The sequence below is a fragment of the Colletotrichum higginsianum genome, chromosome 1, assembly GCF_001672515.1.
Source record: "Colletotrichum higginsianum IMI 349063 chromosome 1, whole genome shotgun sequence".
NCBI lineage: Eukaryota > Fungi > Ascomycota > Sordariomycetes > Glomerellales > Glomerellaceae > Colletotrichum > Colletotrichum higginsianum.
This window is the reverse complement of record NC_030954.1, coordinates 2244031-2271971: the sequence shown is the minus strand read 5'-3', so window position 1 is coordinate 2271971 and position 27941 is coordinate 2244031. Positions and strand designations below refer to the sequence as shown.

General features: G+C 56.0%; 9 protein-coding genes across 9 annotated transcripts; 4 read left to right on the top strand and 5 right to left on the bottom strand.

Annotated features, from left to right (window-relative positions):
• Positions 1-4: 4 nt before the first annotated feature.
• Positions 5-3612, bottom strand: CH63R_00700 (Valyl-tRNA synthetase; the record flags this gene model as incomplete). Its single annotated transcript, XM_018295675.1, has 6 exons — positions 5-411; positions 469-1837; positions 1888-1987; positions 2042-2978; positions 3035-3469; positions 3582-3612. 6 exons carry the CDS (start codon positions 3610-3612, stop codon positions 5-7), a joined length of 3279 nt encoding a protein of 1092 aa, XP_018164037.1.
• A 658-nt stretch (positions 3613-4270) lies between these two features.
• On the top strand, positions 4271-5982 carry CH63R_00699 (V-type c subunit family protein; the record flags this gene model as incomplete). The annotated part of the gene is made up of 3 exons (XM_018295674.1): positions 4271-4405; positions 4466-5402; positions 5462-5982. The coding sequence occupies 3 exons, from the start codon at positions 4271-4273 to the stop codon at positions 5980-5982; spliced, it is 1593 nt and encodes a 530-aa protein (XP_018164036.1).
• A 375-nt stretch (positions 5983-6357) lies between these two features.
• On the top strand, positions 6358-7488 carry CH63R_00698 (6-phosphogluconate dehydrogenase; the record flags this gene model as incomplete). Its single annotated transcript, XM_018295673.1, has 2 exons — positions 6358-6482; positions 6561-7488. 2 exons carry the CDS (start codon positions 6358-6360, stop codon positions 7486-7488), a joined length of 1053 nt encoding a protein of 350 aa, XP_018164035.1.
• A 316-nt stretch (positions 7489-7804) lies between these two features.
• CH63R_00697 (uncharacterized protein) lies at positions 7805-7999 on the bottom strand (the record flags this gene model as incomplete). The annotated part of the gene is made up of 1 exon (XM_018295672.1): positions 7805-7999. The coding sequence occupies one exon, from the start codon at positions 7997-7999 to the stop codon at positions 7805-7807; it is 195 nt and encodes a 64-aa protein (XP_018164034.1).
• Positions 8000-9896: 1897 nt separating this feature from the next.
• CH63R_00696 (RNA binding protein) lies at positions 9897-11474 on the bottom strand (the record flags this gene model as incomplete). The annotated part of the gene is made up of 8 exons (XM_018295671.1): positions 9897-10432; positions 10485-10632; positions 10700-10754; positions 10818-10869; positions 10925-10971; positions 11013-11044; positions 11246-11362; positions 11427-11474. 8 exons carry the CDS (start codon positions 11472-11474, stop codon positions 9897-9899), a joined length of 1035 nt encoding a protein of 344 aa, XP_018164033.1.
• Positions 11475-12379: 905 nt separating this feature from the next.
• On the top strand, positions 12380-13540 carry CH63R_00695 (Mannan polymerase complexes mnn9 subunit; the record flags this gene model as incomplete). The annotated part of the gene is made up of 2 exons (XM_018295670.1): positions 12380-13462; positions 13520-13540. The coding sequence occupies 2 exons, from the start codon at positions 12380-12382 to the stop codon at positions 13538-13540; spliced, it is 1104 nt and encodes a 367-aa protein (XP_018164032.1).
• An 869-nt stretch (positions 13541-14409) lies between these two features.
• On the bottom strand, positions 14410-15094 carry CH63R_00694 (Ubiquitin-conjugating enzyme; the record flags this gene model as incomplete). Its single annotated transcript, XM_018295669.1, has 2 exons — positions 14410-14735; positions 14845-15094. 2 exons carry the CDS (start codon positions 15092-15094, stop codon positions 14410-14412), a joined length of 576 nt encoding a protein of 191 aa, XP_018164031.1.
• Positions 15095-16332: 1238 nt separating this feature from the next.
• CH63R_00693 (Cell wall proline rich protein) lies at positions 16333-19257 on the bottom strand (the record flags this gene model as incomplete). Its single annotated transcript, XM_018295668.1, has 1 exon — positions 16333-19257. One exon carries the CDS (start codon positions 19255-19257, stop codon positions 16333-16335), a length of 2925 nt encoding a protein of 974 aa, XP_018164030.1.
• A 7204-nt stretch (positions 19258-26461) lies between these two features.
• CH63R_00692 (rRNA-processing protein CGR1) lies at positions 26462-26958 on the top strand (the record flags this gene model as incomplete). The annotated part of the gene is made up of 3 exons (XM_018295667.1): positions 26462-26528; positions 26600-26745; positions 26818-26958. The coding sequence occupies 3 exons, from the start codon at positions 26462-26464 to the stop codon at positions 26956-26958; spliced, it is 354 nt and encodes a 117-aa protein (XP_018164029.1).
• Between the last annotated feature and the right edge of the window lie 983 nt (positions 26959-27941).

Sequence of the window (27941 nt, the reverse complement as noted above, 5' to 3'; positions counted from 1 at the left end):
TATCCTACTCGAGCTTGAGCTGCTCAAACTGCTTAATGGTACCCTCGAAACCTCTGGCCTCGGACTCGAGATCGACAAGCTTCTGCTTGTCCTGCTTCTGGATGGCCTCGGCGACCTTCTCCTTGTAGATGGGGTCGCTGAGCGCCTTGTGCTGCTTGTCAATGTTGGAGCGAGCCTTGTCGAGCTTCTTCTTCGCCTTCTCGATCTCGGCATCGAGGTCGACACGGCCCTTGACATGCAAGTAGACGGAGGCAAGGGAGGCGACAGGGAAGGCGACGCAGCCGGCGGGACGGGTGGCATCGGCACCGATGATGTCGATGCCCGTGACGCCCTTGCCGCTGAGCGTCTTGATCGAGGCGATTTGCTCATTGATTGTCTGGTGGGCAGTGGCGTCGTAGGACTGGATAATGACTAGGGTTGTGTTAGTGAACGATGCCTACGTCGTCTAACTGCCAGTGTCAAGCTTACTTTTGCTCTCCTCCTTCTGGGCATACTCGCTCATGAGCGATCTGGCACCTCGGGAGCATCCCAGAACAAGCTCGTAGGCGGCCTCGGACTTGGGGTCGTCGAACTTGGCATCATAGACGGGGTAGCTAGCGATCATGATGGACTTCGTCTTGTCATCGGGGCGGCGGGGCAGACGCTGCCACAACTCCTCTGTGAGGTAGGGAGTGAAGGGGTGGATCATGGTCAGCGCACCCTCAAGGGCGGTGTAGAGGGTCTGGATGGCGCTGGCGGCCTCCTCCGGAGTGCCGTCCTGGATGATGGACTTGCTGTTCTCGATGTAGACATCACACAGGGAGTTCAGGATGTACTGGTACACGATACCAGTAGCATGCTGGAAATCACGGTCGGCCAGGGCGGCGTTGATCTCCTTGGCGGCGGCGTTGAGCTTGTGAAGGATCCAGCGCTCAGCGAGGGTGACACCGACGGCAGGCTCCTTGGCGGGCACAAAGTCGGCGGGCAGCTTGCCGAGGACGTACTTGGACGCCTGCCAGATCTTGTTACAGAACTTTCTCCAGCCAGTCATGACCTTGACGTCGAAGTTGACATCGCCGCTCGTCGAGGTAAGGGCGGCCATGGTGAAGCGCAGACTGTCGGCACCGTTGCGAGGGAGGCCATCGGGGAAGGCCGACTTCTGGTACTTCTCGGCCTTAGCGACCTCGCTCGGGTGAAGGTTGCCCACACGGAGCTTGGCGTGGAGGTCCTCGAGCTTGATACCGGAGATGGCATCCAGGGGATCGATGACGTTGCCCAAGCTCTTGCTCATCTTGCGACCCTCGGAGTCACGGACGAGGCTGTGGCAGTAGACCTCGGTGAAGGGGACCTGGCCGGTGAGCTTGATGCCGAGCATCACCATCCTGGCGATCCAGAAGAACAAGATATCCCAGCCAGTCTCGAGAACAGATGTGGGGTAGAGCTCCTCCAGGTCCTGGGTCTTGTTAGGCCAGCCCAGGGTCGAGAAGGGCCACAGGCCCGAGGAGAACCAAGTGTCGAGAACATCCTCGTCTTGCTCAAGGGTGAACTTCTTGCCCGGGAGGGCGGCCTTGGCCTTGGCCTCAGCCTCCTCTCTGGTCTTGCCGGCGAACCACTGCTTGTTGTCCAGAGGATCCGCCTTCTCGCCCTCAACCTTGGCCAGGTAAACGGGGCAGCGGTGGCCCCACCAGAGCTGACGAGAAATACACCAGTCGTTAATGTTGGCCATCCAGGCGTAGAAGCTGCGCTCGGAGGACTCGGGGCGGATCTTGATCCTGCCGTCCTTGACGGCAGCAACAGCGTCGTCGGCCATGCTGCGCATGCTCATGTACCACTGGGGCTTGAGGAGAGGTTCAATGACCTGTCTTTTGTCAGTCATAATCCGGTCCGGATTCGAAAGGGGCCACCGACATCTTTGGATCGGTCGCAGAGAGGGATGGTCATGGCGTTGTCCTTCTTGTCAACATAAAGACCGAGCTGCTTGAGCTCCTCCTGGATGGTGTACCGGACGCTACAAAGGTGGTCAGTTTGTACAATGCCGGCCGCAAAGTCTGCAGCTACTCACTCGAATCTCTTCTGGCCCTTGTACTTGCCACCGTTCTCATTGATGTTACCGTCGTCGGTAAGAATGTTGATGAACTCGAGCTTATGCTTCTGGCCGAGGTTGAAATCGTTGGGGTCGTGCGCAGGGGTCAGCTTGACGGCACCGGTACCGAACTCCTTGTCGACATAGGTGTCGGCGACAATGGGCAGCAGACGGCCCTCGATGATGGGGTGCCTGGCCTTTTTACCAACGAGGTGAGAGTATCTGGGGTCCTCGGGATGGACGGCAATACCAGTGTCACCCAGCATCGTCTCAATACGGGTGGTGGCAACCTCGATGGTCTCGTCGGAGCCCTCGATGGGGTACTTGAAGTGAATCAGGACACCAAACTCAATCTTCTTCTCATAGCCCGGGACCTCCAGCAACGTGCGGCCGGACAGCTCCTTGTTGACGACCTCGAGATTCGACAGAGCAGTAGTGAGTCTGGAAGACCAATTGACGAGTCTGTTAGCGCGGTAGATGGTACCCTCTTCGAAGAGTCTGACGAAGGTCTCGGCGACGGCGGCAGATAGGTTCGCGTCCATCGTGAAGGCCTCACGGCTCCAGTCGAAGCTTCCTCCCATCTTCCGAAGAGCAGCGTTGATCTTGTCGTGGTACTCGCCCTTCCAGGTCCACACCTTGTCGACGAAGTCCTCACGGCCCAAGTCATGGCGGGTCTTTCCCTCTCTTCTCCAGAGCATGTTCTCGACAACACTCTGTGTCGAGATACCAGCGTGGTCGCAGCCGGGGATCCACAGGGTCGTCTTGCCCAACATGCGGTTCCATCGAATCATGATATCTTGAAGGGAGTCGCCGAGGGCGTGGCCAAGATGCAGGGAACCGGTGACGTTGGGCGGGGGGTGAGCAATGACGAACTTGCCGGCGGGCTTGACCTTGCCATCGGCAGTGAACTCGGGCTCTGCGGGAAAGATTGTCAGCTCAGAACCTCTTATGAGACGGGCATGTGTTGCGTACTGAAGAACCCTTCCTTCTCCCACCAGTCGTACCAGGCGCTCTCAACGGCTTCGGGGTGGTAGGCCTTGAAGTGAGGGTCCTCGAGGGACTTGAGACGCTTCTTCTCTCCTTTGGGGGTATCTTCAACATATTCGGGGATAGCCTCCTCCTCCTTCTTCTCGGCCTTGGCCTTCTTCTCCTTGTTCTTGGACGTGGCAGGTGCGGCGGCGGCCTTTGCTGCCTTTTCGGCCATCTTCTGCTTGAACTTGGCGTCCTTCTCGGCCTTCTTCCGCTCCTTCTCCAACTCTTTCTCAGTCTTCACCTTCGGGGGCGCGCCGGGGGCAGCACCAGCATCCTGGCCGGCGGCATGGGTGGCGGATGTCGAGGAGACCTGAGACTTAGTTTCGTTCGAGACGGCAGGAGGCGCTTCCTCCTTGAGACCCTCGGTGGCGCCAACTGGATGAGAGAGAGACAGGTGGTCAGTTCAATGTCGGGAAGTGATCACCATCAAAGGCTTGGCCGAGGAGGCATCGTGAGAATGTGGGGGGTGGGTGGAGGGGTAGCGCACTGGGGTTTCCGCGTCCGCTGTCGGTAGCCATGGTGGCACGTGTCTGTAGGAATGGTCGTGGACGGAGAGGGGGTCGTGGACGTAGACTGAGCGACGGAGGGCGCACACGGAGTGCTCGAAGAAATATTGATTTGGACGTGGTGGATATTTTGGCGAAGAAGCCCAGTGAGGTGGGCTTCGACTGATGTCCGAATACTAATAAAAAAATCTCCAAAGGTCTCCGATGAGGGGCAGGCAACTATGACTCGACGGGCTGGTTGCAGCACTTCTCTGAATTTGACTCACAGGATTGGACATTGGACGAGGAGCGAGCGGCTTGGAGGGGTCCTGCAGCTAAAATCGGGCCTGAGCCACACAGCCCAGCAGCCACATACATGCCCACAGACCAGGGGTGGGGGGATGCTGATGACATGCCTTATCGATGCTCGATCTCAGATCACCTCAGGCATTTTCTCGCCCCTGGCCACGGCATCTGGAGCTTCAGCCACATTCTCTCAGCGTGATCGATTCATCGGTTTCTTCGTCCGCATGAACATAATTGTGATCCGTCGACTTAACATGGTCCGGTCTTGACACTCGTTTTCAAAATATATTAAACCCCCTGAAAAAAGGAAAAGGAGCAAAATCCACGTCCCATCCCTGAGCTCTCAAGAGGAGAAAGTCTCAACGAGATTGAACGTGGCGGCACGATGGAGGGCATTGTGAAGGCGAATCCTTCTAATTTCATTCGGTATACCACCGGAAAACAAGTCCGGCTGAAGGTAACCCGCAGAAATAATCGCATCGCCTGTTTCTCTGTCCACGGCAATGCGAAAAGTCACAAGGTGAACCCGAGACACGTCCATCCACGCAAAAGGACAACTGCTGACCAGCGCGCTCGAAAGTATGGACTTGTCCACGAAGTGAATCAACACTTTAAAAAGCTTCGAAGGACTGGCCTTCAATATCAAAGCTCACTCGTCGTGCTTGCTTCCCAGCAATACGCGTCCTGGCTGGAAGATGAACAGTTCATGTCGGCGTTGGTGGAGCCTTTTGCAACGGCACCTCGCGGTTCGGACCTTGAGGGCCGAAAGCTTCCCCAAGACATACACGTCCTTGCTGCCGCTGTAGACGGCCTGCACCCCCTCCGCGTGTTTGGCGACACGCCTCATGGATTCTCGTTTTACTACGCAAATATGAAGAACACGATGTCACACATGTGGAGGGACAAGCCGGATCTTCCAGACGAGCCCAAGTCGTACATCGGATTTCATTCCGGAGCATCCCACTTTGGTGCCATGGTCTCGTGCAAGCTGCCTCTTGCCAACACCGTTTTCCAGAATGGTCGTCAGACAACCATGTTCGCGAGCCGCTGGCGTAACTCAGGACCGACGACTGGATTACAGAAGATGCGTTGGATGGAGAAGCGGACCCATAACGTCCATTTCTGGGACCCAGACAATCAGAACAAGTACAACATCCAGTCTCCGTTGGTTCCTATCACTGCCCCTCGAAAAATCCTCGCGGGGCTCGGAAACATAGTCAGCCTGGTTGAGGTAGGTGGCGAGGAAACGCCGGCTTCGACTGAGCTCGAGAAAGCCGTCAACGAATTGTACGTCAGACGATCGAAAGAGGGCCACACATTCCCTCCAGGCCCCGTGGGCGTTTGGGCCCTCGTTCAGCCCCCAGGCCCCAAACAATCACAGGATCTCGACATACTACAGGAGTGGTTCGATTTATCGAGTCAAACCCAAGACGTCCACGAGGAATGGGAGCTGGCTCTAGAATTCAAAGACCATATTCGGTGCCACTTGCAACATCATGGCAGGCTCTACAAGATTCGTAAGTCCAGGATCGGTTTTGTTCGCGACATACACAATGCAATACTGACAGACCCGAAGTGAGTGGCGGCGGAGGATGGGGAAAGAAGCGAGGGCTTCTGTCGTTAGATCCCGATATCGCCTACTCGCTGTCACCCGGGGATGAGGGTCTGGACAGCTTCATTCGATCCTTTGAAAGCCGCAATGACGGGAGTGCCGAGCAAGACAGGAGTATCGGGCAAGATGTGGTTGCCCCGGGCTCATACATCCAATACTTTATCACGCCCCCCTTTAGCGCTCGACCGAAACTTACGAGAGCGAGCGGCTCGGCTCTGAGCATTGCTTTTGGCGTATCGGAAAGTGAAACTGTGGAGGAACAGCCGCTGACCCATGGCTCTTCGGAATGGACGGTCATCCCTCAGCACTTCGGTGCGGTATCAAGCCTTGGTATTTTCATCAAGTCTGATGGACACAGAAATGGGAGCGGATCAAAACTCAGCGTGCCGGGGTCGTGGTTTGGATATCTGAAGGCGACTGAAGAGGACTGTACCACCAAGTCCCTGAAGGCTACTATACCACCAAGGCCATTCAAAAAGCCATGAGCAGGTGGGCGTCAAGCTTGTGTATAGAAATTGCATAGGAAATATGTACGAAGGACTGTAACAATAGGAAGGTTTGCGCTACGAGCCCCCTTTTCTCGCAGTGTACACACAGTTTAACAGGCATTCGGGTGGTTGTGGTTGCCGGCCGTTCGTCCGGTGTGTTATGGTTCCTACTGGCTATACGCGGCAATAAGACGCACAGGGCCTGACGCACGCAATTCCGTATGAACCCATGGCGGTAGTCAAGCTGCAGTGGATGCATTCCCTTGTGTGCGAGCGTGCAACTGTTATTAGCTCAACCCAACCCCACCGCGCAACTCATCTCATATAAATACACAGTCAACTCAATCGTGAAGCCCGATAATTATACCGAACATGGCAGCAAACGGCGAGACACCCTCCAAGGTTGGCGTCATCTCAATCGGCGACATGGGCGTCGGCATCGCCAAGCTCCTCGTCGCCAAAGGCTTCCGGGTCGCAACCAACGTCAAAGGCCGCAGGTAACCCAACAGCCAACCACCTCCCATCGGTTCCTCAAGTCACTTCGCTCACGCTCACAAACCCCCCTCGCCTTACAGTCAAGACACGATCCAACGCGCCCGCGAAGCAAACGTGGAACTCATAGACTCAGACCTGGACCTCGCTTCCCAGTGCGCCGTGATCTTCTCCGTTGTCCCTCCCCGGGACGCCGAGGCGACGGCGGACCGTATCGTCGACGCCCTCGCCGGCGCCTCGCGCAGCGTGCCCCTCTACTTCGTCGACATGAACGCCGTCGCGCCCTCGACGTGCAAGTCCGTCGCCTCGTCCTTCGCCCGCGCCCGCGTCCCCGCCCGCTTCATCGACGCCTGCATCATCGGCGCCCCGCCCCGGCCGAAATCCGCCCCCAACGCCGGCACCAACGTCTCTTCCTCCTCGGCCCCACCGGGCGATGACGACAACGACGATGACGGCTGGTATGTCCCGGGGGTGCCCATGTCCGGCCCGCACAAGCTGGCCGACCTCTCCCTTCCTGGGACAGAGGACCGCGAGACGGAGACGTTCGGAGCCCGCCTCAGCGCCGTCCTCGGCGGGAACCACATATCGGCTGAGATCGGTGCGGCGAGCGGCCTCAAGATGTGCTTCGCCTCCATGTCGAAGGGTTTTACCGCCATCGCCACGCAGGCCTTTACGACCGCCCACCGAATGGGCGTCCTTGACCAGCTGCGCGGCGAGCTGTCGGCGCGTCTGCCGAGCTACCTCGAATTCGCCGAGAAGGGCGTTGTGACGATGCCGCCCAAGGCGTATCGCTGGGTCCGCGAGATGGAGGAGATCAGCAAGACACACGCCGAGGAGGGCGGTTTCGGACCCGACCTGTTTGTGGGCGCTGCGGGTGTGTACAGGGCGGTAGCCGAGGACTCGCCGCTTGGAGGGGAGAAGATTGGCAAGAGAAAGAGGGGCACGACGGTGGAGGACGTGGCGGCGGCCATAACTGAGGGACTCGAAAGAAAGAAGAAGAAGACGGACTGAAGCTGGCTGGGGTACCTGCAGGGAATTACGAGACAAGGATATCACGATGGCCGACGACGTCAAAGTGAAGGGTGTTTCGTCCTGAGAAATAGTTTCTATTCATTCACATGTTGTTTTTCTTCACACACACACAGCTCGCTCTGAACGCCGTTCATGCTTAAAAGCATAACAAAAACCATGTCCTTCCGACCCCAAATCCAATGTTACAAGCACGCTCAATCCTGATGTTACATCGCCGTCGACTGTACGCCAGAAAACAGATACTCCTCATGACAAGTTCCATCTGAAAGTTCGTTCCATGGACCCATATTACATATTACAGAACGGATAAGGTCAAATCACCCATCAGCTTCGCCTTGATATGGATATCCACTTGCAGGTTGATTTTCAGGTCCACAATGAAGCCTCGTTCACCGTCATTGAGGATGTCGCGCGGGTTCTTCGTTCGCGCCGGCAAAGGAGTAGAGAAGTCAGGGCCGCCGGGTGGAAGCTCGCCACCCGCCTCGGGCATCTCACGTATCGGCCCTCTCAGGGAAAGATCTTTGGATGTACGTCTGCGAACGGCAGGGCGCCTAAAGGGCTGAAAACTCGGCGACGACGACGACGATGAGCTACTTGTGTTATCGGTGTCTGATGCCTGCGAGGATCCGCTATTCTCTCCGAGTTGCGATGTTCTCGTTGGCGCGGATCGCCGCGCCGAAGCGCTCGACCGGAGAGGTACCGGGTCTACTAAATGCTCATCTTCTGAAGGCATCAATGGTGCCGGTGGGGCCCTATATCCTGAAGGTCGTTTCTTTACAGGTCTTGAGCCGGGCTGTCTTGAGCCCGGGGTTTTGGTACTAAGGCTGCGGGAGGCGTCCTCGTCACTCTCGTGCTCGCCATATGAACCGTCTGACGCAGGCCTGTTCTTGGGGTCCGATACTGGCCGACGTGATGGTTTTCTTCGTGGCTTAGGGGGTAGAGACTTGGGCCCTTGACTTGATTGTTGTTGAGAGTTGCGTGGTGTAGGCCTGCTGCTATTCGTAGATGGCGGCGGGCCCTCCGTGTGCTGGGCTGATTCCATCCCGTATGAGTGATGGAATCTTCTTTCGAGAGGCCTGGCGACCAGAGACGACGGCTTGTATACTTGTTGAGAGGGTGCCGAAATGTTCCAGGATATACTCGACAGCACAAAGTCGGTTGCGTATGTTCTGCAGATCCCCAAAAAGTAAGATGTAAGAGCTTCTTGGGTTGAAACAAACCCTCGTGTCGCGGCTCTACAGGTGGTTGTGTCTCTTTATGTGTTGATCACCGTCGCCACGATTCAGTCGCGCAGGGGAGAGCGCGAAAGCGGTCTCCGCGCTCGAAAGTGGTGATATAGGTCGAAACTAATACCAGCGACCGTCATGTTGTTGAGCCGCTCGCCGTCGGTCCGTTAAAGTCGTAAATCTGATCAGGTAGAGTAGCAGTCGGTGTCTCCGTTTGTTCAAAAAGTGGTTGTGCCCGTATTCACCGGTGGCTCTCCATTTCGGGTGCAACGATTTCCAAGGTTTGAGATGACGGTGGAAAGAGGGGAGGCAACGATGCGCTGGGACAGACCTGGAGTTGAGTTGAGGGAAGAGGAGAAGGACCAGAGACGTAGACGCGGGGGGGGGTTGGCCTGGGAGGAGGAGTGGGCAGTCGAGCTGCCAAAGCTTCCTGTGCGCGTTTGTGTGTACGCTACCTACTCGTGTACGCAGCGCATTTGCGCATGCACACTGACGTTGCAGTCCGGACGTGCATCTGGTGGGGGGACACGGGGGGGCATGGGCTTCTGGGGTGCGAGGTTCCTTGGTTTTTGGGGAACTTTGCCAAGTTGCATTTCGCATGCATGGAGGGTCCCCGCGATCGGAAACTTGTTTTTTAAGGGGGCGGCGGCTCATCCGTGGGCCTTGCCGCCTCCCCAAATGGGCATGTCCCTTGTTTTGACGACTGCAAAACCCCGAATGCTGCTGGGCCAAACCATGAGGATTGCCTAATTCGCCGTTCCGTTCCAAGGGACCAGGCGGTGAAGTGGGGTCTATTTGCTCAAACTGAATGAGTTACACCGATACAAATAGTCCAAGAAACGTTGAGAAACTGGAGCGATGGAGACGATGTTGAAGCAAAGGGCCCAGCATCCTGATCGGGTGAATGGAAACCCCGCGTTTGACTTGTACGGGCCGTCTTTCAATTTTTTGAAGGTAATGGAGTGGTTATTGTTGGCTTCTATAGCTAACGGCGCACGATGCCATTGGCGTAGTGCAGACGAGCCCACCGTGAATGGTACCTGTTCCAACAATTGGCCATCCACATATTGTGACCAGGCGGTTTGGTTTCGGCACAACCTGTTCTCGTGACTGGTCCGAGACACTTTGTACAGAATAGACCAAGGCAGACCGAGCCAGGGTTTACTCGATCATGTCGATATCGTCCGTGGCGGGTACCGCGGGGGTGGCGGCGGCAGCAGTGGCGCCACCGTTCGGCTGGGGCGCAGTCTCTCCGGCGTTTCCTCCGCCAAAGTAGTCAGCCATCTCGGCATCCAATTCTTCTTGGGTCTTCCGGGTGCGACCCTCTCTACCCGAGCGGCCGCCTCTTTCACCCTCTTGATCTCTTCCACCATCTCTTCCTCCATCTCTGCCGCCGTCTCTGCCTCCTCCTTCCCTGCGACCGCCAGGCCTGCGACCGCCGCCGCCGGCGCCACGTCGTCGGGGAATGGGGCTTCGCGAGCGGTTGCCGGAGCGGTTTCCAGGGACGTATCTATCGATGCCCCTGCTGGCAGCTTCATCGACGTCGTACTTGCGCCCAGGCGACATTGATCTTGAGCGACCACCAGGGACAGATATACGTTCAGCAAGCGGGCGACCCGGCATCACGGCCGAGTCGAAGGGGTTACGAGATCGAGGGCCGGGTCCGCCGGGCATGATTGACAGCCTGATAGGTTGGCCTTATACATGTTAAACTTCGAAGCCTCGTAGACAGATACCCGTAGTACGTACCGTTGGCGTTGGCGCCGTCAAACTCCTTGACCGCCTCCAAAGCATCCTCGCGGGACTCCATCGTAACAAAGGCAATGCCCTCGGAGCGGCCGGCACGGTCATACTTGAGGTCAAGCTTGGCGACGGGTCCAATTCTGTTGAAAAGCTCCTGTTCTTGTCTTAGCCCCCTCCCCATCCCAAGCTTTCGTTATCTGCATCTCTCCAAGAGTTCGTACCTCCAAATCCTCTGGGGTCAATTCGTAGTGAATGTTCTCAACGCGGATTTTCGCACTGTTAAAATCTCTGCAGCACAGCGTTAGGACACGCCTAGAAGATTAATCACACTGAGACTACCTTTGTTCCGGCTCGTCGCGTCGTCGTCGTGGGGCCGGGCCACGGCGAGTATCTGTTGAGCTTTAGCCGGCGTCGCACGGGGTTCTGGAATCCCAGCCAAGTCGTACCATGCTCTTCGAAACGATCGTGTACCCATTCGCTAACCAAGGGTAAGCTGATGACATGGTTCGATGGATCAGGTCTGATGAGACTTACCTGTCAAGATTTCTGGGTTCATCGCGGAAGGACTGATCGCAGGACAGCGACACTTGTTAGCTAGGCCCTTGCAATTGACAGGAACCGTTCCCGGTCTTCAACGAGGCGTTCAGCGCGGGCCAGCAGCTGCGAGAGAATCGATGTTGACCGGGATGAAAAGTAGGGAGGATCATTCAACCTAAACGATTGAGTCTGCAGATCTACCACGGGTCGCCTGGAAGAATATGCCGTACCTTTCTGACGCTGTCACGGGGGTTTTCTTGACGCTCACGTTCGCGTCTGCGAGGAGCACTTCCACCTCCACCTCCGCCGCCGCCGCCCCCACGACGGCTGCGAGGACCGTCGGTCTTCTGTGATTGTGTCGAGTAAGCTCCGTGGTCGCAACCTGCGCAAGGCTGTTGCAACTGTCCGTACCTTTTCACCGAGGATCTCGTCGAGGCTGCGGTCCAGTTTATCCGCCATGGTGGGTTGTGAATGAAGAAGTAGTGCTAGAAGAATTGATGCAGCTGTGAATGTTGAATCAGTCGCTTGCCTCGGTCTCTGGAAATGTAAGTTTTGCTGCAGGATGTGCAATGGGACAACTACGCTGGTCGCGACTCGAGCGACCCGATAATGGCTGGCCGCGGATTGACTGGAGCAGCAATGGTAAGGTGTGGCGCGGCGTGGGGAAAGGGCTCCTGTGGCTGGGGGATTGTCATCTCGGCGGAGGCTGCCTGGTTTGACTGCCTACCTAGCTGTAACTGGCTAGCGAGATCCAGGAAACTTCCATGAGAGGAGCTCCCCATGTTGAAGGCCCGTGTAGTGGACCCCACTACAGGTTTCAGGGGGTCTGGCAGCCCCCCCCCCCCCCCCCGCGGGTGTCTTTGATGTCTTAGCAGTGCTCAGCCCGCCCGTCGCACACTGGTCATAGGTCTCACAGGGTGGCCAGGCGCTGTCTCTTGTCAGGAATCAGCACCCTGCATAGGCTGATGTGAGGCAAGATACATTCGGGCCGTAATTAGTCCTCAAAGCAGCACACACTAAGCCCCTTTTGTCATCTCAAGTGTAACTTTGGTCTACTGTAGAGCTGTCCTCCCAATGCGCATCCCTTGAATCGATCAGCCCGCCGTCAACGTGAGAATCTCGTATCTGGCCAAATTCCTTACTCCCTCAGTCAGAGACGCATGAGGAGGAGCGCCCTGTGTCATCTTCTTCGACTCTGCACGGCCCTTGTTCCGTTCAAATACCTACACCTCTCTTGAGTTTGTTCGAGCCACGAGACGAACCGCCTGCACGAAGACAAGCGAAGTGCCGTCGACGACAACCTCTGAACCCCCAATCACCTGTATGGTTTTCGCATCCCCGTCCACCCCGTAAGACCGCCACCCATGGCCCGCCCCATGGGGTCAGTTCGCTTGAAGAAGGCGAACCCAGTCACCCTTCTTCTCGGCGCAGTGCTGTGCATTTTTATCATTGTCTTTCTCGTCGGGCCCTCCAAGTCGGTTAAGGCAGAACCAGCCGGGACCGCCTCTCACCACCTATCACCGCCAACCGCACCCTACCGAAAGAAGGCCAAAGGCGACACGAGGCCGCCACCGGTCGTCCGCTACAACCTCAACAATGTCACCATCACGACCGATCCAATTGGCAACCGCGAGTCCGTCCTTATCTTGACGCCGATGGCGCGTTTCTACCAGGACTACTGGGACAACCTGCTCAACCTGAACTATCCCCACGACCTTATCTCCCTCGGCTTCATCCTGCCCAAGACCAAGGAGGGAAATGCTGCGACGGCGGCTTTGCAGGAACAGATCACCAAGACTCAGAGCTCGGAGAAGAACCGCTTCAAGAGCATCGTCATTATGCGGCAGGATTTCGAGCCAGCCATCACATCCCAAGACGAGAGCGAGCGGCACAAGATGGAGAACCAGAAAGCCAGGCGGGCCGTCATGTCCAAGGCCCGTAATTCGCTGCTGTTCACAACCTTGGGGCCCCAAACATCGTGGGTTCTGTGGCTGGATGCCGACATTGTCGAAACGCCGCCATCTCTCATCCAGGATCTAGCATCGCACGACAAGCCCGTCATCGTCCCTAACTGTTTCCAGCGGTTTATGAACACCGAGACCAATAAGATAGAGGAGCGGCCCTACGACTTCAACAGCTGGCAGGACAGTGAGATTGCGCAAAAGATGGCCGAGACAATGGGTCCAGACGATATCTTGCTCGAGGGGTACAAGGACATGCCAACGTACCGTGCGTTGATGGCGTACTTGGGCACCGACGACAAAGACAAACGGATGGAAATCCCGTTGGACGGCGTCGGCGGCACCGCGCTACTCGTCAAGGCAGACGTCCACCGTGATGGGGCTATGTTCCCGCCATTCTCCTTCTACCATCTCATCGAGACCGAGGGCTTTGCCAAGATGGCGAAGCGCTTGGGCTGGCAGCCGTTTGGCCTCCCGAACTACAGAGTAAGTAATCCCTCCCACTATTGTCCATTGGTTCAACAGCTCACAGGCTTGCTGCAGGTCTATCACTATAATGAGTAGTGACCAGTGTAGCGATGGACGGGAGCCAGAACACACGCCTACCACTTGTCTTTTCTCAATGAGACAGAAACAATACCCTCTTCCTCCTTGGGGCCGCCGACAGCACTGGCGGTGACATGACGAATTTACGCGCGGACTTTATTGGAAAGAATAACCATTGTGCAGATACCCCCTTTTTTTCGTATCTTGCCAAACGTAATTGCATTCGAAATACTCGGAAGAGAAAAAAAGGGGCTAGGGTGGATGAGACAGGCGTTCTTTGTAGTATATTCACACCCGAACAACAAACCACCCACCCACACTTGCTTATTATCGTTCTGCGATGGATTCAGGAGTCTGGGAAACAGTGGACAGCCGGGCAAGGCAGGACTCGAGCGGCCAGGCGATGGCGTCCGAGGGGATGTAAGAGTAAATATGGAAGCGCCGACAGGTCCGGAGAAGGCGGCGGGCACGGGGCTAAATCATGGGCTGCTCAAGGTATCTCCAGCATTAGAATAAGAGTCGCTTTCCCCTTCGAGGGTCTGGACGTGATAAATGAAGCAATATGTTATCCAAAGAAAAAGGAAACCCCCAAATCCCCCATGTCCGTGTTTCTGCCAGTTTGTTTGATTGCCCTAATGCATTGTGACCAGCACGCCGTTCCGCCCAAACGTAAAGCGATGATGAAATCTCCCGCACACGCCCAGGCCCGCTTCCAATCCCCAGCCTATGTTATCCCTCTTAACATGTCTTCTTGTCTTCAGGCAACACCCGTCCCAAGACCTTGTTGCCCTTATCTCATCTCACTTCCCTCCTCTTGCGATTGTGGGCTCTCTCCCGCGACGTCATCTTGCAGAGCAGCGCCCCAACACGATTCATCATGGTCCCGCCTACGGCCCCTCATACCTTCCGTCGTCGTCGCGGCACCAGAACTCGACGAGGGCGCGGGTACCGAGTACGTCGCCGCCGCGTAGCAGCGCCGCGACGTCAACGTTGAGGGGCGAGTCCGTCTCCGGGTACGCCAGCAGCGTGCGCACGGCGCGCACGCTCTCGAGGACACTGTAGGCCGGCGTCCAGGCGTCCTTGAGCAGGTCGAGGCAGATCTCACCCGTCTGCAGCGCAATGTTAGCGTGCACGACGGGTGTCACGAAGCGTATCGTCGGGGGTCGGAGAGGATAGTCTTGCGGGATCTGGATGGCGAGGAGCCATCGGCCCTCTGTTGTAGGGGAAGGAAGTGAGCCGTCAGCAGTCATTCAATATCTTCATCATGTTGCGATGCGATTCGGCCAAGAAGACCACGTCAAGGGGAGGGGGTTTCCAAGTACCATCATAGCCGTTTCCAACCCCCCGGCCGTTTATTACAGCCTCCCATGTGAGGAGGTTCTCGTCATCGACGGGGCCCAGCCTTTCAATCCCCCGCTCGTCCTTCTGCTCATCCCGCCATACGTCCAGCTCCTTGATGAGCCTCTTGATCGCGCCACGTCCATCTGACGTCTTGGACTTGGACTTTGCCTTCTTCGCCGCGCCGGTCGGGTTCGACTGGGAATCAGGCAAGGTTTGGATCCGCCATGACATCTTTGCAGAGAACGGAGGAGGAGAAGCTCTTGCACCTGTTCTCTCGGCCAGGGTATGTAGAAGAGCAAAGGTGGCGGTGGTTAGTACCAGCTGCAAGAAAGATAAGGATGTTGGATCGAGTACGAGTAGTAGCTTGCTGGTCAAATGGGTAGCCGGATCAGTACAGATTCAGGACCTCTGGCGTCTCTGCGAATTAGGCTGGCTAGGACGAAGTATTGAGGAATAGGTAAGGTAAGCTGTTGGAGCTAGGTACCTTGACTTTGGAGACGTTGGGGACACGGCCGGTAAAAGGTTAAGCCAAATGGGCTCGGTAGGTACCTACAAGTAGGCAGGGAGGTAGGCACCTGGGGTGGTGCCGTGCCGTGGCAATTAGATGAAGTCGGTACCTGGTGACGCGACAACAACGAAGTGGGTCGCAGAGTCAGCCGAGGTTTGCAAATATGAACCGTCCTTGGACTCGCAGCTTTCGGTCCATTTGGCCAACTTCAAATGCCCTCCGTCATCCATCGTCTACCTATCTGAAGTCATGGGTCCCGGACCGGAACCCAAAGTTACATTATTGCCGCGTAAAGAGAATCATATTGCTTGCTTCCTTACGCATATACATCGGATAAAAAGAATGTTCATTAATATTTGTCTACGTCGCGATTTGTGCCCTCTTTCCATCGTCTAGAAGGCTGCAACAGCCAACCGGCCAGAGAACTAAGAGGGACGGTGGTGCAATGGTACCTCGACTTGTCTGCCTCGCCATGTTTTCGCCTTCTTAAATCGCATTTCATCCCCGATATGTCCAGAGAAGGAAATGAAACAGTTGAACCACGTGTCCGCCCCTTGCAGTTGTCACCAAGACATATGGCCAGGTACCTGCTATGCTCATGCAACTTGCTGCTCATGCTATCATCACAAAAAACGCCGAATCCGTGTCCCAAAATGTTTGGCTCGTTAGTTGTGCTCATTCCCGCAGGTGGGCAGGATTTGGCAGCGAGCGGTAAGTGCTCTTCCTCGAGGCAGGGAATCATTAATGTCGTCCGTTTGCTGAGGAAACCCGTGGCGGAGGCGGAACCCCAGCCCCGCGGAAGAACACGGTCTCGCCGAACGCATCCGACGAGACAGAATACGTGAAAGATTGTACAAGAATTCCATATACATTCGTCGTGAGGCCACCTTTGTAATATGAGATGCGAGCCGAGTAGACGGTGACCAACCACTCGGGCTTTTACTATGAGCGGAATCAACTTTTATGCCGACGTGTCGTCCTTGGGCTTCCAGAATCGCATCATTCGGCTGAGTCGTTTCGATTTGCTCGACTTGTGCTTCTTGTCGCCCTCGCCGTCATATGAGACCTCCATGGAGAGCTTGCTGCGTTCCCCGTGTGAGCTGCTAATGAGCCTGCTTAGACTGGCAAGACTTGACCTGCGACGGCCAAAGGCTGCTGAGGACACTGAAACCGGCCGTTGTTGGTCCGGACGGATAGGATCTTGCCTCAATTGACTGCTGGGCGCGAAGGAGCTGTCTCTCGTCATGGTCGAGTGACTGGATGTCAAGGACGGAATATCTACAGAAAGCCTGACCTCCGGGCCCGGCTCTCCGAGCAGTAGGGACTGAAAGTTGTTCTCTTCGTTGACCGATGACGGGGCCGTTGAGATTCGCTGTGCATCGTAAGACATTGGTGAACGAGGCGACGGGAAGGAGGAAGCGTGGCTCATCGAATAGGGACTGACAGGAACATGAGAAAGAGTCGGAAGATGAAGAGGGCTGACATCAACAGGAGCCAGGTCTTTGCTCGCAAGGATTCTCCTGGGCGAGGGAGTCGCGGAGCCAGTTGACTCTGCTTTCTCCTGGAAGATAGATCCTGTGCGGAATTCGGGGACGTCGGCACGAGAGGGCTCCTCAACAATCACATTGTCTTGCAGGGAAGCAAGCGACTTCTCCGATTTCATGCTAGCAGCCGCCTTGGTCGCCTCCTTGTTGGGGATGGGGCCACCGCGGATGCAGCTGTCATCAACGGCGCGGACAGGCAAAGTATCCAGGATGGGCTTCTTGGCGATGTCGGTAGCTGGGGGTGTGGCCTCGTCACCGGAGGATTCCGCGCTGTCTTGCGCCGTGCCTCTGCCGCTGTTGGTGTGGAGTGATGCGGACTTGCCCGTGTGGTCGTCGTCTTCCTCATCTTCCTCAAAGACATCGGCCATGGTCGAGCTGCTGCCGAAGCGGTGGATGCCGAATCGAGCGCCTTCAAAAGGCACCATCTCGGGCGCGCTTTCTGCGCGTCTGTGATAATGCATTCCTGGGCCACTGAAGCCTTTCATCCCCTGAGCACTGTGCAGCTGACGCTTGGTTGAGGCTGCTGCTCGCTGAGCGGCATCCCATTCGGGGTTGTTGACAATGGGTGTGTTGAAAGGCCCCAGAGCTGCATCGAGGTCGATCATGGAGAATGACGAGTCATCCTGAGCTGACACAGGACGTGGCTTCCATTCCTGCAGGTTTTGCGGTTGACTAGACGTATCTGTGACCATGAGCGTCGGTGTCACCGGCTCAATGTTAACTTCTGGCTCAACCATGAGAGAGTCATCTTTGTGTTTGATTGTCTCGAACCGACGTGCTGAGTCGCCCGAGAGGTCCAGGTCCTTGCACTTCTTGTTGCGCGGCTTGTTCTTGCGCGCCAAGATTGATCCGGCCCAATTCTTGACCTTCTTCTTCCTCTTTGGCTTCTTGCTGTCGGTTCGTTGGCCGCTTTCCTCGGATGTTTCCGGAGTACCAGGCGGTTCCAAGACGTGTTCAAAAGACGAGGATGAGGCGGAGCTGTGTGGTTTGGATCCCGACTCGGAGGAGCTGGAGCTGACAGGTCTAGTGCGCAGTGGTGATGCAGCAGCGGCAAAAGGGTCAAGCCCAAAGAAAGACCAGCGCTTAGGGGTCTTCGTGGGGCTGGGCATCGGGGGGCCAACGCTACCGGCTTCCGGCACGTTGATGAGAGTAGGGATCGAGTTTCTCCTCCTTGGAGACGCACCGACCGATTGGATGCTCTGGGATCGTTCGAGAACGGCTCCAGCAGTGCTAGGTCGTGATTCGTTGTTCTGCCGTGACGGAGTAAGTACCAGAGGAATGACAGGCTCGCTTTCCGGGTTTGTCGTGGCCGGAATCGAAATTATGGAAGAAATACTGCCAGACACAGAATGCCCTCCAGGCCGGGCGGTTACGGTGCTTGAAGTATCACTGGACACCATTGATAGGGGGCGCGGGATAAACTCGAGAGTATCGGAGAATCCAACCCGGGTACGGGTCACTGGCCTGGCGGCAGGTGAAGCTCTGCCGCTCGATGTGCCCGAATCAGCTGTCACGGGCCTGGTGAGCTCTGTCGGTACCTTGAGAGCCAGCTCAGATTCGACGCCTCTTAACGTCTTCTCAACCAGCCCTCCATTGTGGTCTTCCAGACGTCGGTCAAACTCGGCCGGGCTGGTTGGCGCGCTATTGCCCCGTAGGTTTCCGGGTGCCGGGGGTTGCACAATCAGAGACAGATCATGGCTCGATAGCGCCGCAGATCGTCTGTGGGCGTGGCCACGGCGGGCGCCGGGGTTGGGTGGTGGAAGTTGGAAGTTGGGAGAAGCGAAGCCACTTTCGGATCTTGTCGGGCTTGTACCCGTGACTGTGATCGAGTCTCCAGATCGTATGCTTCCTCCCACAAATTCGCTTCCTCCTCTTCTGTGTCCAACTCCCGTTGGCCTTGAAGGCGAAGGCACAAGTCTTGGGGAGACGGGCGGCGGAGACAGGGGGGGGCTGAGAAGAGAGTTGGTATCCGGCGACAGCGAAGCACCCGGGTTGAATGTAAAGTTGGGGAGCGCAGGTGATTTTGAAGGTCGGTCCGCAGGATCAGCAGTCATGCTGAAGGTGGACCGTCCTTGAGTTTCTATCGCGGACAGCGGTCGCCGTCCTGTTGCCCTCGAGAAGGAAGATGGCGCAGAGGCGGACGAGGGCCTTGCCGGGAAGACAAAAGGCGGATTCGGCAGAGGAGGCATCGTCCGTGGAGAGCGCGGTCCTGAGAATGATGTTGTTGAGGAAGCAGAAGTATCCAGCATTGCTGGTAGAGAGATCGCTTGCATAGAAGATTCGTCGAAGACCTGCGTACCCGTGGCTCCCATCATACTCTCACGTCCAACAGTAGTTGCCATGCTTTACTGAGCCGCTCTGCGGCTACAGGATCGGTCAGCAACTAGAGGGAGGACATAAAGAGGGCGCGATTGCGAGATGGTTGTCGGAGGTTGAGAAAGGAATTCGCTCGGCTCTCGACGTGGATGGCACGTATAGGACAGTTTGCGTTGGCGGTGGAAAACGAGGTCGGTGATTAGTTCTGTAGTACCAAGACTTAGCATACAGAGCTTTTTATCGTGCGAAGAATCAATCATTCGTGGCACAGGGTTAATTTGAGAATCAGTCGGCGAGTAAGCACCTTTTTGGGGGTGTGATGTCCGATGCGGCGCGCTGACGATGGGAATTGGACGAAATTGGCGTTCACGATTGCGTACGTGACAAAACCGGTCGACCAGGTAAGACAAATGCTATTTATCGAAGATGAAAATTGAAGGTTGTTAAGGAGCGGACGGTACAAGACCAGAGGCAAATCTGCAAGATTTACGACCGGAATTGAACCACGAAACAGAAGTCAATGAACGACGACGGCCTCGAAAGGTTTTGGGGGAAGAGAGTTGATGGGAAGAAGAGGGGGGTTGCGACGCGGAAGACTAAAGACAGGATGAGATGGATGGGTGGGTTTGGGATTAGAATTGGGGACACACACACACACATACACACATACACACACGCACGCGCACACACACACAACAGCGAGAAGCGATGAGTCGGGTCCAGCGGTCAGGGTGTGGGCGATGGGGAAAGGGGGGTGTGGATGTGGGATGTGGACAGGGAGGGGAGGGTGTGTCAGAGAGAAAATCTCACTTGGGTTTGGACTGGTTCGGGGAGGGGCTTATTGGGAGGGAGACAGCAGGCGGGCTGCAGGACCTGCCTACAGAGTACTATGTACTCCAGGAGGAAGGAAGGAGGGAGAAGAGGGAGGAGCAGCGCCAGGGACGCCGGCCAGGGGGGTGCGATTGCGATGATACCAAGTCAGGACAACAGAGCCCCGGACAAACAAGCAAGGCAGAGAGACGGACCAGGGGATGCTCAGGTTGGGTTGATGGGGCAGCGCAGCAGTAGCGCATTCGCATCCATCACGTAGAGGCTGGCAAGTACTCTGAAGCACCGTCGAAGGCCAAAAGATACCTTACGCTGCGGAACGGGAGCCCAGACAATGTGGTAATATGCAACCCAGCATCCGCACTTGGGCAGTGAATATTAAACGCTAAACAGTGAACAGGGTACTACGAGGTCTGTCTGCATTCGTACCTGGGTTACAGAGTAGAGAAACTGGAAATATGCAAGGCATGATAGAATCTGGCACAGACAGAGCGAACATCCACAACGCATCATGTGCACCTCGCACCGTCAGTGTTGTGCGTTGTTGGCCTACCTACTTATCTAGGCAATTCATCGAAACTCCTGTACTCCAAAAGTCTGAAGGCATACCAAGACCAATACAATGCATATCGCGACCCTCAGAGACGGGTTGGATAAGACGACAACAAAAACAAAAACAACAACAATAAATCTTTCCTGTCGTCCGAGCCCGTCAACCTCGGTTTACTCGAATTGTCCATGTCATTATCTGCCTCCGTAACTTTCTTGGACGCGTCTGCAACTGTCCCGTGGCACCGCTGCTCAACGCTGTGTCCAGATCCATAGCACTTAAGTTACGTCGCAGCGGCTGGACGGGCCCTGGCAGATACATGTCTTGCCCTGCAGCTAAACCTGCACAGGATACCTACGCCGAATGGCCTCTCCCCAACTCCCGCTGGCAAATCGTCCATCCAAAGCCGCCCAGTTCCTGGGCAACCTGGGCAGCTGGCTAACGTTACCGAGGGAGCTACACAGTAGCGTATCACATCGCCTATGCTAGAGCCTACCTAGGACAAAGGCAACTGCGCGGTCGCTGAGGTGAGGTGGGATGTTGTTGACTGTCACACCTGTTGCCCCCCCCCCCCCTTCTGTGCCAAGGAGCTCTGCTAGTGCCAGCCACAGCAGTTCGCACTAGGAGCCGGCCATCGTTGGGCGGCCGCAGCCCAGGCCCGTCTTCTCTCCTTGACCGCCTTAGCAGACGGCCAGCTGGACTTTGGCTGGATTGGCTGAAATGGCTTGGTTGACTTGGTAGGTCTGGTCGACCGACATACAGACTGACGGTACCCAGACTGACGACTTTGGCGAGGTTGCCAGGAAGACAAGACGTTGGAGCCGGAGGCGCAGAGCGAGCGGCCCTTAGCGTCTACGCCGATGGCAACGTCTACACCGCTCCCTGTTGCTTCCGAACGTTGTTTGACTATCGAATTCCTTTGTCTCGAGCGCGTGGTCAGCCTGCTCAAATCGGGCTTTGGCAAAGGGAATCTGACTTTTGTCGATTTGTCCTGCAATAGTCTGAGACTGCATTCTGAGTCGGTGGATCTGACCAAGATTCGGCGGGCTGCAAGTCTGGAAAGGAACCTAGTTAGGGAAGTGGGCAAGAGACAGGGAGCAGCGGCGCTGAGAGTTCAGTGCACGCTGTGTCGTGCATTGATACGAGGGACGGAAGCCAAGGCACCCCGGGCCAGCTGCTTGTTGTTCTTCTCCACCCCCCTTGCACTGTTAGACTGGGAAACACTGGCCAAAGTGTACTGTAATTCTTCTTTACACGCATCGGTTGTTCGTGTTTTTCTTCTCCCCCACGCTGCAAGTGGCACTGAGACCGTACAGGCACGGTAAGAAGCCTCCCTGGCGATGGCGGTGCTGAATACTAATTCTTTAGTAGCAACAACGGAGACGGAGACATGGACACAATTCCCAAACAGCATCAAAGTTATGTCGCTCGTCAACCAACCTCCAACTGTCTGCCTCTCTGCCTACCTAGGAAAATAGGCACTTTGGCTGCCACCTCACCTTCCCTCGCCTCACCTCGGTCAATCCATGGCACCTCCGGCTGAGGTGGAACTGATAAGGTGCCGCCGATGAGCGAAATCCAGACCGTTGCTGTGATGTGATGGGTGACCGGATGACCTGCACATGGCAGTTGGCAGTTGGCAACCAGACGAATCGCAACGCCGCCCTCGTTGGCTAACAAAAGCCAGGTAACGATGGCCGGCAACAGCTTCTGCAAGGTACACCAACGGCGTTGGCGCCGCTGGCTCCCTTTGACCACGCCCCCTCCATCATCATCACTGCCATCCGCCCCTTGCGGCAATTCTGGGAGAAAGCCACCGTAGGCCTTGACATCGTCGACATGAGACGGGACGAAAAGGTACAGGAGCAAAGTGAACCAAGTCGGTTCTGGTCGTGTCATGGCCTTGTCAACCTTCCCGAGGCCTCGAGCGCCGGCATTGCATTACACTTTCGTCGCTTCGTCTCTAGCCCAGCTTCGGTCCCGTATCCTGAACACCTTCTTTTCTTCTTCCCCCGACCCGAGCGACCCGGCCAAGTTTCAACGCTTGTGAAAACAAAACGATGCAAACCATAAGACATCGCTGCACAATTACAGAGTACGGTTGACGGCTTGACAGCCCCGCCGCATCTTAGGATTCGACCAGCGCCTTGGGTTCTTCCCTCGGCGTCCAGAACTAAAGCCAAAGCGGTCAGGTAATGTTGTGTGGCAGCACAGGAGCCGAATTTGTCCTCCACGTCCAAATACCAACGCCGGCCTCTGACTGGCTAACGGTCTCGAGAATGAAGGATGGTCAAGGGTGCAAAACACATGTGCCAAGGGATCCCCCCCTCGTCACCTTTTCCCACTCTTTATTGCTGGACCTCAGAACGCGCGCACCCCCCTTCCCTCAAGTCGACGGAAACGAGACCCCCTCAAAGAAACCCTCTCGTTCTCCATACTAATTCAATCGGCCAGATGACCGACCGATGGCACCAAGCAGATCTGCTTGCTTTCCCCCCCTCCTGCCTGGAAAGGGAAGGGCCCTGGTACGTATTTTCAGGCCTCCATCTTGTTGCTTGACCAGCGGTCAAGTGCACGCTCGGCTTGCAGGAAGCGTCAGCGCCGAAGGATACGGGCACCGTTGTCAACGTTCATCTGTTTGACTTTTTGGGATGGCGGACGTCTTCTTGACTTAGTATCGTCCGTCTCCCCGGCATCTAGTGCCGGGACTCGTACACATATCAAGTGTCGTCCTGAGATGGGCCATGGCGATAACCTGCTGGTGGAAGCATCTGGACTCCTATTAATGGCAACGTCTCAACGCGTGTGTACGGGATGGGATGAGATTATTACCTTATTTCTCCCATGCTTCCCGTATTCGACGCCCCCCATTCCTCCCCCCTGGCTTCCTGGTGGAGCGGGGGGAGTATGTCACAGACGGGGCTGATGGAGCCTGAATGGATGAGGCGAGGCAACACGACGCGACCCCAGAATCAGATGGGACCATGTCTCTTTCGGTCATCGACGGCAGCAAACAGGCCTCAAGGACCAAGGTACGAACACAGAGTAAGTATTCATACGGATGTGTGGTTGTGGGGTGCACAGAGCACCTGTTTAACGAACACAACGGCACGAACGGCGCCCATGGCTTCAACATCGCGTGTCGCATCGCACAGCACATTGTCGGCGGCACAATCAAAGTCGATGAAGAAACCTTGCGGTTCCTCCTCGAAAAACCTTGGGCATTGCCTCGATGGCCCCAGTGGCTTGCCCAACGCAGGCGGCCAAGTTCCAACCAGTTACAGCGGAACAAAGAGAGTATCATGCGGCACAACTTTAAAGTCTGTTTTTCATTTCGTTGCTACAGCTGGGAGCCTCATCTTGACTCGGTCGCAACCGGCCTTCGGATCCGGCCGGTGGACGGCTTGATGGGAACGCCTTGGGCCGACTCTTGGTTTTGTCCAACGCTCCGTCAGCCCGATGGAGAGATGGAATGGCTCTTTGGGTGACCGCGCCGTTAACCCGCGAGTCTGCACCAAGGGGAAGCGGACAAAGAGGCAAAGCTCTCCAAACTCCTAACCTTATTAGTGGTTGGTCCTCAGCTCATGGCCCTTTACTTGTTTCAAGTCGCCCACTGCGACGAACGAATGCCATCAACAAACAGACAATCCCCGCCCGTTGCCGGTCTACCAACAATGATACTTCCCCCCTTTTCCTCCGAAGGCGCTCTCTACATTCGGATACTGTACTCACCCTGAGAGTTGCAGATGCAAATGCAGAGCAGATGCAGACGATAACCTCCGCGCCTCCGCGTCGCTTCAACCACCAACCAGAACCGGCCCTGCCAGTTGCCTTGTCGAATCCAAGCCCACCATGCGAATGCAACTTGCAGTGTGCACAGACGGACCTGCATAATGCCATGAACCAATCACAGACAGAACGAGACATGTCAGCTTGATAACGACGAGAGGGGATTTGGTCTTTGATTCAATACGTTGGGGGTTTGGTTGACACCTATTACAGTGTGGTATTTGTACAGCAGAGCATCATATCGGGTTTAGCAGTTGGTCTCTTCAGACAACGCTGCCAAGTTGAAACCTAGGAGCTGATGACATGCCGAGTCGCATTGAGACTACCACGACTAACAGAGGGACCTTGCATGGGGGAATCGGGGACAACTCACCCCTTTGGGAAACCCTCATCTCCCGACAGGGTAGCAATAATACTCCTCGTGATAATTTTTGCCTTCTTGGCTGGCACCCATCTCCACCAGACCGGGATGTCCAGTCCCCTGCTGGTCCCCATTTCGACCCATTCCCTGCTTGATGTTTCTTTCCCCAACCTCTCTCGGAGGCTCACCACTCATTGCAAGCGCGGTTCCGGCCCAAAACATCCCGACTTGCATCATTTCATATCCGATCCGATCTACCAAATTGTTCTAAGAATACCCATCATCCTTCTTCACCCGCGCCAGCCTGTGGGCAGTGGCCCCTCCGTCGGCTACAACGTTTGTTGGCGGCAAACCAGAGCGCACCGGGTCCGGTTGAATTGCGGATGACCCAAACTAATCTCGCCTGAAAAGATGACCAGCAGCTGCTTCTAGCGGCGACCCCACGCCCCTCGGTAATGAAATGAAGCGGTGGCTCAAGACATCACAATTTTTACGCCCATGGTTCGAATTTTATGCCAGCTGTCCAAAGCAGGCTTGATTATTTGTTACCTGATCTAATCCCCCGTCAATATTCACGCCGGCACCCCTGTTCAGCTGGTCAAGGAACCATCATCCTTACATCATCAGGAGCGTTCTCATCGAGAACCTGGAGTTGACATCTGGGATAGCATCCAGGTTCGAGGCGATAACTTGCACGGCATGCTAAGGAGATTTCTCCGTTGGATCCCGCTGCAGGGGTCAACCCCCCAAAAACTCGATGTTCCTGACCAAACCGGCAACTGGAGAGGGGAAGAACCTCTTGTCTGGGTCATTTCGGCAGCCTCGCGCGCCACCGGAGTTGGAGGCATGAGCCGTCAGCTGGCTGGGGCTGGTGAGTGAGTTGGAAGTGCAATTTGTCTTTGGCAGGAAGATGCGGTTCATCGTTGTCATCCCTCCATTCAACGCCCAATCTCATTCTCAACGCCATCTCTGCCACCTATCTACAGAAGGAGCCATGGCCATGCCAGCCAGCGGCCGGCTGAGGCTACGTTTTTCCGAAGCACAAAACCGACGTAGTGTCTCAAGACAACAGCCTAGCCAGCCCTAAGCCACGACCGTTGGAACAAAAGGCTGACGACTGGTGAAGAGGTTCATAATTAATATCTTGGGACGAACCTCGAGCGCCATGTCAAACGGCCGAGATTTTCCAGGATTCGACTGGGATAACTGCCCGTATTGTTCTACGGGACCGTCGTGGTAGAATAACGAGCCAGCACTCGACAAGCGAACGGAAAAGTAAATAGCGTCAATTGTTGCGCATCGTGATCTCGGCCAAGAGCGGGTTACCGCCAGTCAGCGTCCGTACTCCCTGCACCTCGGTGACTTGGTCGCATTGATGCTGCAAACTGGTCAAACATTTGGTGCCATGCACCCCCTGGCTTTCCCGGGCGGAGTAGGACCCTGAACTTCTGAAGCAGCTGTGGCAGCTTCTCTCCAGCCACGTGCACGGATCTTCAATCTCTGTTTTGCACCGCCACGCCTGCTTTCTACTGGCTGACCAACAGCCTTGCGCCCCGCTTGCCGCATTTTCCAATTAGACATGGCTAGAAAATTTCTGTCAACATGGCGAAGCTGGAGCCGTCCGTAGAACATTGAATTTCGACTGCGCAAATTAACGTTCCTCCGCCTCGGATCCCCACGATTCTTCAACAGTCTTTCTACCATGTCTGCTACGGAAGTCCAAACCACGACTGCTGCCAGCGAAAAGTCGCTTGGCATGCGGAAGAATGGTACTTAATCGAGCCCCATTCTTGGACAAATCGGACAGGGCGAACTAACTTTCTCACTCTCTCCCTCCCAGGCAAGCAATGGCACGAAACGAAGAAGGCGTTCAGGCCGACGGCTGGCTTGACTTCCTATGAGAAGCGCGCCAAGGACCGCGTTGCAATGGCATCGATGAAGGCCAAGGAGAAGGAGATGAAGGACGAGAAAGAGGCAGAGCGCAAGGTGAGTGGGTTCCAGCTCTGTCGAGCTGGACAGCAACGCCAAAGGTAGACGAGGCTGACCAGCGATTCTCAGCAACGTATCCAAACCATCAAGGACAGAAGGGCCGCCAAGGAAGAGAAGGAACGCTACGAGAAGATGGCCGAGAAGATGCACAAGAAGCGCGTGGAGAGACTCAAGAGGAAGGAGAAGCGCAACAAGGCCATCAACTCATGAGCTGCATTGCGGGTAGACCGCTGTTGGAGCGGGCACTGCGATCGAATCTCGGCGCCGACAACGTTCAAGAAAGGTAGCGCCGGTCCCCCCGTGACAAATACCGAAACAGGTTCGGTGAAGGGAAGAATGAGTCGGGCCTACCGTGCCCGGATTCGCACGTCTCGGCGAACAGAATACATGTTACAGAGGCTCATGCGAGGGCGAACGTTATGTTGAAAGGGCAAGTCCCCGGCAGAAGCACGAGGCTGCGACAAGAAACGACCCACGGGGCCAGCGAGCAACGACACGAGAGGCTGGACTTTGGAACTGGTGATAGAGGAGAAGCGAGATGGGAGGGAAGGCGGGTGGGCTAATCCATCAAAGACGTGTATATGGTCGTTGTACCGCACAGCGGGACGTAGCCCGACGAGGCTACCCAGCCCGAGCTTTTTTACCCGGTAAAATCGGATTGAAAAGGCCAGATGACGGAAATGGAACCGAGCCAAACACGGGTCCGAGTCATGGTCGCATATAAACAAGAAGCGTGTGACATGAAGCCCTCCTTCTTTTTTGGGTTTCTAGCCAACGGTTTGCAGATCCAGTGAGAGTCCCAGACGTGCGTGAGGTGAAGGCGACGTTTCATGACAACGGCGCGGACGGGGGATAGCCCCGAGGGGGAGCCGCATGTGAAAGTGCGTCATTGGCCAAGAGAGAGGGAGGGAGGGTGAAGGTGCAGCGGCCCAGCTTTTGCGGCGAAACCGTGCACATTCCACCTCCACATCTTTCCACACACCGCGTACTCCCTACATCTGCAAGGAAACAGCGACCAAAGAAACCTGTTCTGCCCGTCTTCCGCTCCAAAGCATTGACCGTCGGAGACGGCCCATCCCAAATTTTTGCTTGGTCGGGCGGCTGTGCACTTGCTGGCGTGTGCGGCTTGCGCGCGGCGGCCGCGGCTTGCTGCCTTCTCGAACTCTCGGAAAGGGGGGAGGGGTGTTCAATAC